This window comes from Entelurus aequoreus, linkage group LG15, assembly GCF_033978785.1.
Source record: "Entelurus aequoreus isolate RoL-2023_Sb linkage group LG15, RoL_Eaeq_v1.1, whole genome shotgun sequence".
Lineage (NCBI taxonomy): Eukaryota > Metazoa > Chordata > Actinopteri > Syngnathiformes > Syngnathidae > Entelurus > Entelurus aequoreus.
Genome location: NC_084745.1, coordinates 31,421,379 through 31,436,090, shown reverse-complemented (window position 1 = coordinate 31,436,090; position 14,712 = coordinate 31,421,379). Strand labels below are relative to the sequence as shown.

General features: G+C 35.3%; 1 protein-coding gene across 1 annotated transcript in view; it reads right to left on the bottom strand.

Annotated features, from left to right (window-relative positions):
* LOC133630317 (polycystin-1-like protein 1) overlaps positions 1–9,722 on the bottom strand; it is a 46,947-nt gene extending 37,225 nt beyond the window's left edge. The window contains exons 1-9 of the mRNA XM_062021880.1: positions 9,547–9,722; positions 9,195–9,313; positions 5,179–5,347; positions 4,373–4,612; positions 4,156–4,288; positions 3,901–4,098; positions 613–794; positions 327–530; positions 76–239 (exon numbers count right to left, since the gene is read on the bottom strand). Coding sequence (XP_061877864.1) covers positions 76–239; positions 327–530; positions 613–794; positions 3,901–4,098; positions 4,156–4,288; positions 4,373–4,612; positions 5,179–5,347; positions 9,195–9,313; positions 9,547–9,722 — 1,585 coding nt within the window. The remainder of the gene's footprint in view (positions 1–75; positions 240–326; positions 531–612; positions 795–3,900; positions 4,099–4,155; positions 4,289–4,372; positions 4,613–5,178; positions 5,348–9,194; positions 9,314–9,546) is intronic.
* Between the last annotated feature and the right edge of the window lie 4,990 nt (positions 9,723–14,712).

The following is a 14,712-nucleotide window of genomic DNA, read 5'->3' as shown; positions in this document are numbered from 1 at the left end:
ATAACACACAATAAAAGAAGTTAGTTTAATGAAAATAACCTTAACCCTTTCCTTAAGAGGATGAATGTATTTTACGCTCTTCCACGGGTTTGGAGGACGCATTGATCAAGTACAGAGTCCAAGAGTATTGGATCTGGTCTGTGGGAACCTCACAGTCTTCACACAAGGCTTTGATGGCGAAAGACTCGTCCCAGTTGACTTGGTCTCCTTCACATTGAAGGCACGACACTGTTACCTTGCTGGAGTGGAAACATTCACGTAATTGTGGCGACCAGGATTAAGGTGCAATCAGTTCTCAGTAATTGGTGTCATTTGCCGCCATTTACCCGATGACATTCGGCATTAACGTGACAAAGGTGTCTGATGAAGCTGATTGCTCCCCACTGTGAACGGTGAGTGTGAATCGATACTGATCAAAGTTGTATTTCAGGAAGCTCACTGGAAAGGTGAGCACAGCGGAAGAAGTAACGACATGATGGTCAAAGCAGGAACTCTTGATGGAGCTGACTGGTTCACACATCCACTTAAAGCTACGATTCAATTAGAAATGAGCAGAAATAAGCATTTAAATTCATATATGATCATACTTGAAGGGTTGAAAAGTTACTCCACCTGATTTGATTCATGGGTAAGTCAGGATTGTATGATTTCCGCCCATCCAGTGTCACCATGGTGACGTTACTGTTGTTAATGAAGATGTTGGTGCCACCGTGGACGGCGGCCACAGGAGAGCTGGGCATCACTTCAACTCTCACACTGTAGTTACTGTACACCACACTGCCAACAACCTGGACCTGCTCACCATCAGTATCATAGTTGAATCACAAAAATACATATTCCCACAGTTTTGTCCTAAATTGTGATTGTAATGTGTGTATTTGCAAAATGGATATGCTGATATAGCTTATAAATATGATAAATTATAAACGTCAGACTTGAACGTGTTTAGTTGACCAAATATGTATGTTTGCTTTGTGAATGTAAATAATATCTTAAAATGTGAATAATTTTTTATTATTCATCCATCCATCCATTTTCTACCGCTTGTAGAAAATCAGACCCCTTCAGGGTCGTGGGGGTGCTGGAGCCTATCTCAGCTGCATTCGGGCGGGAGGCGGCGTCCACCCTGGACAAGTCGCCACCTCATCACAGGGCCAACACAGATAGACAGACAACACTCACATTCACACACTAGGGCCAATTTTTAGTGTTGCCAATCAACCTATCCCCAGGTGTGTGTCTTTGTTAAAGTTAAAGTTAAAGTACCAATGATTGTCACACACACACTAGGTGTGGTGAAATTTGTCCTCTGCATTTGACCCATCCCCTTGGGGAGCAGTGGGCAGCAGCGGCGCCGCGCCCGGGAATAATTTTGGTGATTTAACCCCTAATTCCAACCCTTGATGCTGAGTGCCAAGCAGGTGGGAGGAAGCCAGAGTACCTGGAGGGAACCCACGCAATCACGGGGAGACAATGCAAATCCACACAGAAAGATCCCGAGTGCAGGATCGAACCCAGGACCTTCGTATTGTGAGGCAGACGCACCAACCCCTCCTCCACCGTGCTGCCCACAATATAAATTATACAATATTTTTAAAAAACTTTATTCCATTGTGACTACAAAGAAACGTCAGACTTGAAATAGCCCTCTTGTTTAATTTAGTAAAGATGTTAGCTTTATTAATGTGTTTTTTGTTTTTCTAAATAAATTACAAATGTGAATAAAAACTACATAATATGGTAAAAAAAAAAATTAAACATTAGTTTTTTGTGACCATCCATCTATCCATCTTCTACTGCTTGTCACTCTCGGGGTGGCAGGTGCTGGAGCATATCCCAGCTGCACTCGGGCGGAAGGCGGGGTACGCCCTGGACAAGTTGCCAACTCATCACAGGGCCAACATTCACACTCACGTTGTGACCAATCTGTATTACGCAACAATTTTAACGCTATTGCGCATGCTCCAAGATACATCGCTGGAAAATTGGAAACAGGAAATTCGAAAACAGGCGGGAACCGGACAGATTATCAGTCCGTCAACATTTTTGCTTATTTATCTTCATTAAGTAAAAATGAATACTAACAAATATCATCCAGTAGTGCACGGAGAAGCATCAAAGCATTGCTGGAAATGTGAACTCTGAAAATCTCAAGTTTACCGAGGTAAGTCATTACCGCTTCTAATGGCGGCACCTGTTGACGTTTGTGTTTCATTACCGTCGAAATAATTTATTTCAAAATGGAATAGTCGAGTTTTACCTGTCAAAAATTTAGCTTTACAACTCACTGCATTTGGGTGATTATGTTAATTCGTCGGCGTGAGAAAAAACACAGGAAGGAAAGTCCAGGTTTTGTGTTTCAAGCATCTCGGCGTATGTGACGTTCGCGAACGTGTCAAGTCTTTTGAACGGTTCTTTTAAGTGAACGTTGAGAACCGATTCCGAGTGGGTGGCCCTTTCTTTTGCGCGCCATTTCTATATAAACGTTGCCAAAAACAAATTTCCCCCTCGAAAATAAGTAGTGTTATCAAAATCTTGTCTGTTGCGAGCCATTTTTTTTTAATCCTGGAATAGTTTTGTTTAATCTGTTAAGTGGCCACTAATGTCAAAATTAGCTGCAGTGATACATGATTTTGCTAGATGCAGTGTCAGTGGTTATGTGTCTACTTTTAATTTGTAACACATTTTTTAGCATCATTATTTGTGACGACCAATTTTTTTCATGTTACTAGTAAGCAATAAAAGTGTAGTGTTTATGAGTTTGTGGAAAAGGTTAATAACAGCATGTGGAGTGTTTTAAATCATTGTGTAAATCATTAAGTAAATGTTCCCTACTTTACAAAAATCCATCTACCACTGGGCTCTGGATAGCACTTAACTCTTGCGATAATCAAGGGAACAGTTTTCCGTATACTCTCTTAGGAAATGTTAAATTTTTCTGCATGGATCCTGCAAGATTATCTGCTATATTTTATTATCATATATTTGTTGATTAATTACACATTAAAGTATATATAATTAAATTGATCGAATCCTGAATTTTACAGGACCCCGAGAGGGACAAGCGGTAGAAAATGGATGGATGAATGTATACGTATATACTGTGTGTATGTATGTGTGTGTATATATATATATATATATATATATATATATATATATATATATATATATATATATATATATATATATATATATATATATATATATATATATATATATATATATATATGTATATATATATGTATATATATATATATATGTATATATATATATATATATATATGTATGTATATATATATATGTATATATATATATGTATATATATATATATATATATATATATATATATATATATATATATATATATATATATATATATGTATGTATGTACATATATATATATATATATGTATGTATGTACATATACATATATGTATGTATGTAAATACACACACACACAGCATAAATGTCACGATACAATTGTATAATTTATCAAGTTAAATAAAATTAATCTGTGCACAATATTTAAAAAAAACAGTTGTTTGCATTGGAACAGTTATAAAAACTGTTTTCTTGCCTGTTAAAGCCTGATGTGTCCGTCCATCCATCAAAATGTTGGGAATGTTGTTCATATGTACATACAACCTCTACAATCTAAAATCACATTGTTCATTCAATGGGATATTTTCACAGTTGTGCTTTACTTAAGTGCAGTAAATTTAACTGCTACTGAATACAAAAACTGTATTTACTGTACCTATGCAATCATTAATCGCAGTGTTTAAAAAATCCACTTTTTGACTTCCTTGTAAAGTCTATCACGAACAACAAATTCCAGTAATGCCCACCGACATCAATATAAAAAAACAATAGAATAGAAATGTGTACTTTGCTTCTCACCTTGGCTATGGCTGTGTAGGTGTCATAGTGCAAAAGATGACCTGGCAGGATGAGCCTCTGGTGATGAGCGTCCGCTACAGGCAAAATGTGTCCTGCAGAATCGAGCAACGTCCATGTGTAACGGAGGCCCTTTGACACGTCACAGTCCATTTCATCCTCATAAGTCACTCCCAGACGGATGGACTCGTGTCTTCGTACCTGAGTGGCGTAGATGTAAACATGAATTTGCACAAGAAAACAAGTAAAATATCTTACTTGTAGTTTGTGAGGCCCCATGTTTTTGACAGGTGGAGGCTGACATGGTTTCTCCACGACAAAGATGATGCCCCTCAGGGAGGCAGAACTGACTCGGTTGGACACGGTTACTTCTAATTGGAACTCTCCAGTCCTGCAACCAGAAACGGTAAGGCCAACACTTCATGTTTGAAATACTCGATATGAGTTATATTTCTGAATCCTCATCCTTCCGAACCTTAGGAAAACGTGCTGCTCTGTGCTCTGTCCCGTCCTCGTTGTACCGTCGCCAAAACGCCACAGGAATGTGACATTAGTGCCCGTGTTGACCCTGCAGGTCACCGTGGTGGTGTGGTTCTGAAGAACAGACACCTGGTGGACCAGCTTGTTGAGCTTCACTGGTTTTTGCACAAGTAAGGGGAACACCCTGGAGGTGAGGGAGGTGCGACCATCAGACATCACCACTGTTATGTTATACCTACATAGGAACAAATACAAGCTGCATTTGATATGACTTCATATGAACACATGCATGTCATGAGGTCATTATATAGGTAATGAATGAGGAATACATGACAGTTTTCTAACATACCCAATATATTGACTATGTTGAATATATGACATATTCTGATGGCAGCATGTGGATACTTGGTTAATTATGTACTTACTGCTATGTAGTGGAAGGGCAATTGTTGGATTGTCATCACAGTATGCGTAGATGAAAACAATTTTAAATATGCAACAAAATGTAGAAAACATTGTATGGACAAATTAGGGGAAATTGAAAAATACCACACAAATGTGCCACAGCTCGGTGGTTGGGAATAAATACTTTTTTTGACAAATTAGGGCAAAATTAATTAAATATTTTCCACTCATGTGCTGAGGCACAGTAGTTGCGGAATAAATAATAATGTTTGGACAAATTAGGGAAAACTGAAAAATTTCACACCAATGTGCCATTGCACTCTGGTTGGGAATAACCACAATAAGCTATCACTCTCACTTCCATTAAATCAGCTATTCAGTGTGCAAAACATGCACCTTCCAGGGTTGTTGTATCTTTTTGTGACATTCTTGGTGGTGGTCCTAACAGAAGTCGAGTCTCCAAAATTCCACAGAAGCTCCACAGGCTCCCGCATGTCGCCCACAGCCTCAAAAGTCACGTCCGTATTAGTGGGATGAGCTTGACCTGCTGCATCAATGCTTACTGCTAAACAGATATCAAAAAGCAATCAAGTTTTAACATTTTTAAATCTGAACAAACAACATACTAATGTTGGATAATATGCACACAAATTATGATGTCATTATTTCCGAAAAATAGCAACTTCAACAAGGAATTTTAGACAAAAAATGAATAAACATCTTTAAAGGTTGAAAGCTTTATTTACTCTTTTACATTACTTGAGTGGTTAACCTCTTTTTACACTTGTGTTACAGTTAATGTTAAAACAAATGTTTTACACCTTCGTCATTTTAATTGTGGGGTTTTAATGGTTTTACATTTATATGGCAGGTCATGTTAATATTCTGGTATTTTCAGACGCTTAACAAAAATGTTTTATGATGGCAACAGTTTGACCCTGCTGAACTTGCAGGTTGCACTGTAGAAGACAGAGAGTGACTTCAGTCAGGAGACTCAGGATATTTATTTTTGGTTTGACTTTTTTTTCTGAATTATATTTTTTATATTTCCCCAAAACCTCAATTTGTCCACAAATCTGAATGTATAATAATTTTAATTCAATTAAAAGCCAAACAGTTGTGAAGGGCATAAAAATATGTTTTATTTTATTTTTTGGTTTACTTGTTTTGCTCAGATTTTTCAATAAACTTTAGTCCTAATCAAAAATATCAAAAGTTTTTATTTTTACCCTTCTGAATGCCTTTTGATCAGGTTTGTTTAAATTAGTAAGACAACTTTTGTTATACAAACTTATACTAATTGAAAACTGCAACATAATTTTGATCAAAGGGCCTTCAAAAGTTTCAAATTTAAAAAAAAACATTACATGTTTTATATTTTTCTTTAGGGTACAAGTTCATTAAAATATTTGAGGGGAAAAAATGAATTAACATGCTTTCATGCACTTTGAAAATTTAAGGACTTTTATGTCATGTCTGGCTTTGGGATATTGTATAATAACTGCCAGTGTGTCTCGTGCACCCGTGAAAAATGTTTGACATGGACATTTTCAAATTTAACATTAAAAAAACCCTATTAGGAAAAATAATATATAATGGATACGTATAAATTTAAACGAGTTAACTCATGTGATTAATCTAAAAAAAAAAGTTATCACATTAATTAATATATGACCGCGGTTTGATCACCCAATTCATTTTGACCGTACATGCTCCTTTTCCTTAACAGTAATCGTGTTACCTGAAAGGCGTCACGGGTTGTTATACAGTCAGTGAACAGGTCAATGCATATGGCAGCACAAAGATGAGTGAGGAGACTCTGACTGGTGTGCTCACTGTTAAATTTCACTTCAAAATACACCCTATCTGAACTTTAGATAATACTGTTTCCAAGTTTTGAGCAAATAAATTATGTTTATTTAAAAAATGGATGGATGGCTAGTAAAAATGTTTGTGTATGACATTCTGACAGTAAAATTGCAATTGGGTCTAAATAATGTAGTATTTTTAAAGTTAATTTAAAACTTGCAAGCCAGTAATTTACTGGGATTAATCACAATTAATGACAATTCAAAAGTGTGAATAATCTGATTTAAAAAAAATATCAGTAATAATGGAGTAACACAACAAACATGATGCCCAAAAATACTTAAGCAAGGATTTACTGAAGAAGTAACCCTTAAATACACATTCATCCAGCACATTGTAGGGCAGGTTATACTGTACATGGCCAGCCTACACACTCAGGTTTAAATTGAAAACATGACTAATCATTATAATATTATATTCATGTTAGCATTTAAGATAGCTAGCAATTGCTGCTTAAAGTTGCCAGCTAGTGATAAGCGACGCTAGTTGCCAGATATCTATTGGTGGCACATTTTTTTAAGTGTATTTGAAAAAGCTTATTGTCGCACAATAACAAGGTACCTTTAGGACCAGTTTAATTTAAACCACAATTTATACTGAATATCTAAGTGGGGGGTCCCTGTGTGCATCTGTTTGGGGGTCCTCATGCTGGAAAACATTGAAGCCCCCTGTTGACTAAATGAAATATGACCTGCTCAATGACATTATTCTTACCTCTGCCAATCCTGCTGGTATTGCAGGCTGGAAGACCAGCTTGACTCTCTCTAAGGTCAGCGACTGTTGGACGCCAAACTACCTGTAAGTATACATACTAGTTGTATCTTAACCGGTTTGTTTTTAATAATACAAATTATGTGTATCAGTTGTTTTCATCCCAAAAATGTTTTCTAATATTTCATTTGAAGCTTGTAGGCTATTAATGAAAATAAGTAAATATTAGTTCAAACAAACTATATACTCACAATGTCAATTATCCTGTGTGTCCATCCACAATTATTGGACACATTTACTGACCCTGCATGAACTCCTACTCTTTTGCAGGTCCAGATCTGGGATAGTTCCTATAGGTTTAGAAAATAAAACCATTTATTTAATTGTAAATACGACATACCATTGTACTACTCGTCAGGCGTGAATCCTCTGCACCCCCTTCAGTGGCTCAACAAGCATTACAACTGTGCTCAGAGTCCATCAGACATGTACGGCTGCAGTGTGACAGGATCACCCACATAGCCAGCCTGCACGCCGCTTTGGAAGCTTGTCTGCAGAAGGGGGGTGCAGAGATCAAACCTGAGCCGGCCTTATGGCAAAGACTGAAATTGGACGCAGGGGTTCAGGAGGTAAGAGACCGCCACCGAACTGTATAATCATCTTAAATAAATATAACATAGGACTTACAGTTTCTTTTTCATTACTGTCTTTATGTTGGTCCAAAATCCATTGAAACGACGCAGCAAAAGAACCATCATCCGACATATTGACCTGCTGTGAACTTTGACCCCCAGAGGTCACGCAGTAGAACTCCTCTGTGACGTAAGAGAGGCTGTGTTCACTCACTCCCACAATCCCTAAAAAAACACATAATCCAGAAAAAAATTATGTGGCTCCTCAAATGGTTTTCTAATCATGTCAGTAAATTCTTTAACATTTTTCAGTTTTTCATGTGAGATTAATTTGTATTCTAACACAAACATACATCATTATTGTGCTTTAAAAATACAACATATTGTAGTTAATTAAACTAAATGAAAATGTTTCAAATATGTGTAAATATTTTAAGTATATGTAAGTATACATTTAAAAAAAATCGATTGCTTATTTTTTGTTTGTTTGTTAAGTGGGACCGCTAATATTTTGTACAGGTCTTTGACATATTCTAAAATATATGAATTATGATAATGAGATATTACACTGACATGAATTATTCATCACGAAAACACAGGATTAATATGTGGATGTTTTGTTTAGTTCTACATTGGATAATTTTTTTAATTAGTGGTGTCAAACGGTACATTTTTTTAATCAAATGTATTACACTTTTGTAAATTTTTATTAATCGCAATTAAGATCAGCAAATTACTTGCTTGCATAATTTGAATAAACTTTTAAAAAGACCCCAATATATTTCGACACAAATGCAATTTCATTCAGTCAGAATGTCAAACAGTAACATTTGCCTAATGTTTTACTTGAATGTACGGCATTTATTTGTTCAAAACATTTTTTTCTAAATATTCTGTCGGGGTAACCATCTGCGGTTAATGTAAAGAAGCATGTGCCGTCAAAATAAATTGCGCGATTAATCTGTGTTTATACACGATTAATGCGATAATGTTTTTTGATTAATCACATGAGTTAAAGCAGTAAATTTGACAGCCCTGATCTACATGATTTATTGTATCTATACATTGATTCAAAAATGATAAAGAAAAAAAATATTCTGAACAAGTGTGTTACACATGTTAATCAATTAAGCTTTCATTTGATAACATTTTAATGTTATAATATATTTTGTAAAAATTATTTCACAATAAGCCTCTCACCTGTGGCCTGCTTGAGACTTGCAGCCAGATTTCCACAAACTTTCAGGACAATATGTTTCCTTGCTTGAAAATTCTCTGCTTTTGACGCATTCATGCAGCGTAGAATTAGTCCTTCCGTCCTGTAGAGCGACAAATGAGTAAACAGGCAAGGAAATCACAAAAAACCTTTGAAGGAGATGCATTCAGACTTGTAATGTTTAACGCTGAAAAACATTTTAACTGTAAAAAGTGATTGTTTTAATTTATAACAGAACTGTCTAAAAGTTTATCACAACGTAAGTGTCAAACCTCCTGAGAACACAAATGTCCACTAGAAAGACGCTGGTTCTCAGGAGGATTTATATTCCCTCACCCTTCATCCAGGCAGAGGACACAGCATGTTGCCGGGTCAAGGTCAGCATGGACGCACTCGACTGGGTCCAGCAGGCTCCCGGCGCACCCCAAGAACAACTTTGGGTCCCGTTGAGCTGCTTCTGCAGCCCCTGTGGACCCGTTAAGGAGAAGAAGACACCAGGTCAAAGCAGCCATGGCATGAACTAATGAGAAACTACACATGTATGCGCTAACCATACTAGGAAGGAAGGAAGAAAGGAAATGATGGCGAGGAAAAGGGGAGGAATACAGGTACATGTATATAGAACAATGTTGATTGTATGCAGGTAAAGGTGGAAAGCGGGGGAAGGCTTTCAGTCAAACACAAGGAAAATTTAAGAATCTTGAATTTTAACCACCTTGAATGGAAGTGCACCTTTGCAAACATAGCAGCAGCCATTTTGTCATCATTCTTATTAGCATTGCTATTAATTAGAAAACAGCATCGTTAAGCAAAAAATTTATAGTGGTATCCAAAGTGCAGTGAACAATTAATGAGGACATATTCTATACATGGAATTAACCATTATGAAGGATTAGGGCCATGTTGAAACACTCACATTAAAAAATACTTCAATATATTTGTGCTGTCGCGTGATTCATTTTTCAAATTAGATTAACCACAATTTTGAATTTGTATTAATCATCATCATTAATCACAGTTTTGAATTTATCTTGCTTGATACAAATTAACTTTAAAAAGACCTCAATATTTGGTTTATGGTTTAAGTTTATTTAGTAAATACAACATTATACATCACAATTTCCACTTTATCTTTTCAACATGTTCTAAAAGAAGTAAGGAGCAGAGTTTATTCAATCTTGCCCCTGTTCCATTTCATAGAAACTGCTAACACTTATTTACTTCCTGTTCTCAATTTGTACACAATTTACTCCATTAATAATAATGATGAAACAACAGTAAGTTGTATTTCATATAGTGAGATAAATACGATTATCAGTAAGTTATCAATATTTGGACACAAATGCAATGTCAGACCTTCATTTAAGAACATTTTAAAAAATGTTTTAGGCTGCTTGATTGCACTACATTTATTTGCTCCTAACTTGGTAACAGTCACACCAGTTGGAGTGTCTTCACTCATCTTTGCACTGTTGTATGCATTAACCTGACCACTGACGATGCATCCACAGTTAGGATAAAGGACCGAGTACAGTCAAAATAAATTAGGTGATTAATCTGGTGATAAATATATATATATAGATATATATATATGTATATATATATATATATATATATATGTATATATATATATATATATGATTAATGCCATATGTTTTATGATTAATCTCTTGGGTTAACCTGTTATTTTGGACAGCCCTAAATATAACAGTTTAACCTGCTTTTAATTACATTGGAATAGTTTAAACATGTTTAATAAAATATGAAACATAGTAAAGAAATGTGAATAATCAAATCGAAATGATTTTGCAATATATGTGGTCTGTATGTGAAACCCGTGTTTCGTGCTGTGCAACGTTTATTTGAACATAGCTAAGATATTATATTTTGCTCAAATTGCATTAAAGTATGAACTCACCTAAACCATGACTTTAAACTAATATGTAGGTATATGTACATATACGTCATCATTTTAGCTGAATACCACGTAGTCCAACACACTTGTAATTTTGAACAGGAACCGTTGTCAAATCAAATAAAATGTCATGTTGAGCCTTCTACAAGAACTCGCCCGGTCCACCTTAAAAAAAACTCATGAAGTTTCACCGACGTCCCCTTTAAGAGGCGAGTCCGCTTCTCCTGTTGACCGGCAGGTGGCGCAGTGAGACTGCGGCATGTCTCCCTGCCTACAAACGGTTCAAACAGACGTGCGGAAAGAGAGTCATACCCATTTTCTCTCCGTTTTTTTTTTTTTACTCACAACAATCACATAATTGCGCGAATTCGTTTTGTCTTCATCGACAGAAGCTCTCACAAACATGGCATCAAGGCGCATGAGCAGCCACGGAAAGCCCAAATATATGTATGTTTAACTCCACCACATAAATATAAAGAAGAAAAAACGGTGATGTGTAATTGATCAATTTTGATTCCGACACAAAAAAAATAATACGCTCTAAAGTGACGGTGAAGTAATTTTCATCAAATTTCAAAGTACAATTTGCCTTAACAAAATGAAACGGTTTCTTTTGTTTTTTTAAAAGCCACGGACATGCACCTTTTTAAAACATATTTCACCCACACCTTTTTAAGCACCAATGTAATAGTATTTAACTTACTTATTGGAATTGATGGATGAGGGTGTCAACGAAATATTTCAAAAAAGAGGGGGGGCAATGAGAACGAAAGTGCTGGCTCAGCGTTTTGGGGGGTTTTGCACCGTGAGGTCAGAAGCAAAATAAACATCATATAGACCTTACTGGTTTAAATGAATTTGGGTTATTAGAAAGACGACAGTGGATGCAGTTGAGCTCTTTAACATATTTAAACCCAAATGTTTTGTTTTTTTTTATCCCCAAGAGAATAAATATTTTTATTTATGAAGAGGAAAGTTAAAGGTCACACACGTGTTGTTTCACAGAAAAACCATTTTAAAGACATGCTTTACGTATTTTTACCCGTTCATAACCAAATTACATTTTTATTTTGAAAGGTATTAAATTTGATTCTTAATTTACCCATTTTGAATTGGCTTAAATTATCCGGTATGTAAATGTCAAATTAAAACATTCCCACCATGCCTTGCCTTTGAACAAGACTCGTAAATATAACAGTATATATTTTACAAGACATTTTTATTTGTAGTTCTGTGACATAAAAAGACGTTGATTCACTACTGATTGTAAATAATCAAATGTAAATAATCAAATGTATATACTTGTTCTTATGCTTTCTGATCTCTCTATGTCCACAACTTGCTGTACATATCCCACCAAGTCAGACCTACACTGTTTCAATGTCCATTTCTCTGATGATGCAATTGTTGATGACCGAAGTGCTGATATCAACCAAACCTAACTCACTCTCTCTCTCTCTCTCTCTCTCTCTCTCTCTCTCTCTCTCTCTCTCTCTCTCTCTCTCTCTTCCCCCCCCCCCCCCCCCCCCTCCACATCCCACACCCCGGATTGTAAATAATTCAATGTACATACTCTGATGATTAACTTGTGTGATGACTGCATTAGTATGTATTTGTACCATGAATTGATTTAAGTGCACCCCGACTTAAACAAGTTGAAAAACTTATTCGGGTGTTACCATTTAGTGGTCGATTGTACGGAATATGTATGTACTGTGCAATCTACTAATAAAAGTCTCAATCAATCAAAATCAATGATATTGCAGGGTATATGATTAAGTCATTCCACGTTTTCAAATTTAAAAGTGATTTCCTAATGGGGATTTGATTTTTCATAACTTAATCTATATTTAAAATATATAATATTGTGTTTATTGTAAAAAAATAAAATAAAATGGCAACATTGTATTTGAAGAAAAGCAGCTGTTGGAAGAAGTTATCTCTGAGCTGGGGGGGAAAAAATACGTGAGCCAATCTGATAATACACAAATATGATAGAATATACAACAATAAGAAAAATAAAAGTTACAAATATATATATATATATATATATATATATATATATATATATATATATATATATATATATATATATATATATATATATATATATATATATATATATATATATATATATATATATATATATATTTATTTTTGCTTTTGGCGATTTTTATTTGCTTGAACTGTAATAATGCTGATAATATGATACAATTACTGATTATGCCTTTCAGTAATTTCAAAATAAAAGCTTCATGAAACATCACACATTTATTGAAGTTGTTGTGACAATCAAAAAACACCAGATTCTTCTCATAGTGTCTTCATAAGGGAACTTATTGTAAATGCCAATCAGTTAAAAATCATACCATAATATAATGTAAAAAATACAATACGTGACTTGGTTTTAATGTTTGAATATCATTTTTACTACAACCTCAATAAAACCGATTCAATTATTATAGATGAGTCTTGATCGTCCTGTGATATATACTTTCTTATTCAAATGTCCGTTTTCCCGGGGGGTGCAGAAGAAGAGGGGGTAGTTGCAGTGAGCACTCAGATTACACTCCAAACAAGCCTCAGTTGGCCCCATTTTTTTAATAAAGACCCCACCTCTGACCACAACAAATATAAAAACAACGTCTAGGAGAAACAGAGCATCGGTTTATATGATTCATGCAATTGCAGCCTTAATTGGCCTAATATTAAAGAAAATGTGAAAGGACATGCACACTTCCTCTCTTTCTAGTGGCCAAATAAAGCATACAATGACAATCCCCTCGTTTTTCCCTTTGGCTCACATCCTGAATAACCTTATCTGACATCCCATCACCCCCTCCACTGCAAAGAATGTGTCTTTAAATTAGAAATACATCAAATCAACACATGTCTCCTTTAGGTGCACTCTGCAGCAAGCAAGCAATATGTGACAGGTAAGAGGTATGGTGTGTGTGTGTGTGCAAATCGATGATCAACAAGCTGAGTGTGTGCTGTGTTCAATGTCATGTTGTGTTCAATTGCTCGCAACATGAATGTATAAGAATAATTTTACTCTATAATGAAGCAATGCAAGGATTCTTTCACCACCACACGCATGCTAGGCCTAACTCCCTGGAATGAGGCAGGGGCCAAAGGTCACCGCCGCTTTTGGCCGTGTTCAAAATCCCCCTTTAGACGTAATGCTCTCAAGTGACCTGTCTTTTTTTTTTTAACACACAAGAAGATATTTACTTGCAGGCCAAATAGAACCTCATTTGACAAACATCTTTAATTAGAAGATTGGTTCCAAGAAAACGCCTAATATTCCAGTATTTAGCAACAATACACACCGTCAAACTGTTGCAGCATTTAAGTTATTTTCTTAATTTTCAGTGGTAGTTTTGCCATTTAAAAATAGTTGCTCAATTGTTACAATAGCAACGTGTGGTTAATTCTGTAAATATTATTCCAAAATGTCAAAAGTATTTCTGTAACTAAAAAAAATAAATACATTTTATAAGACATATTTGATAGTTTTACAGAAAAAAAAAACCTAAAATGTATAAATGATATTACCATATTATGTATTGTAATATTCTTTCTTT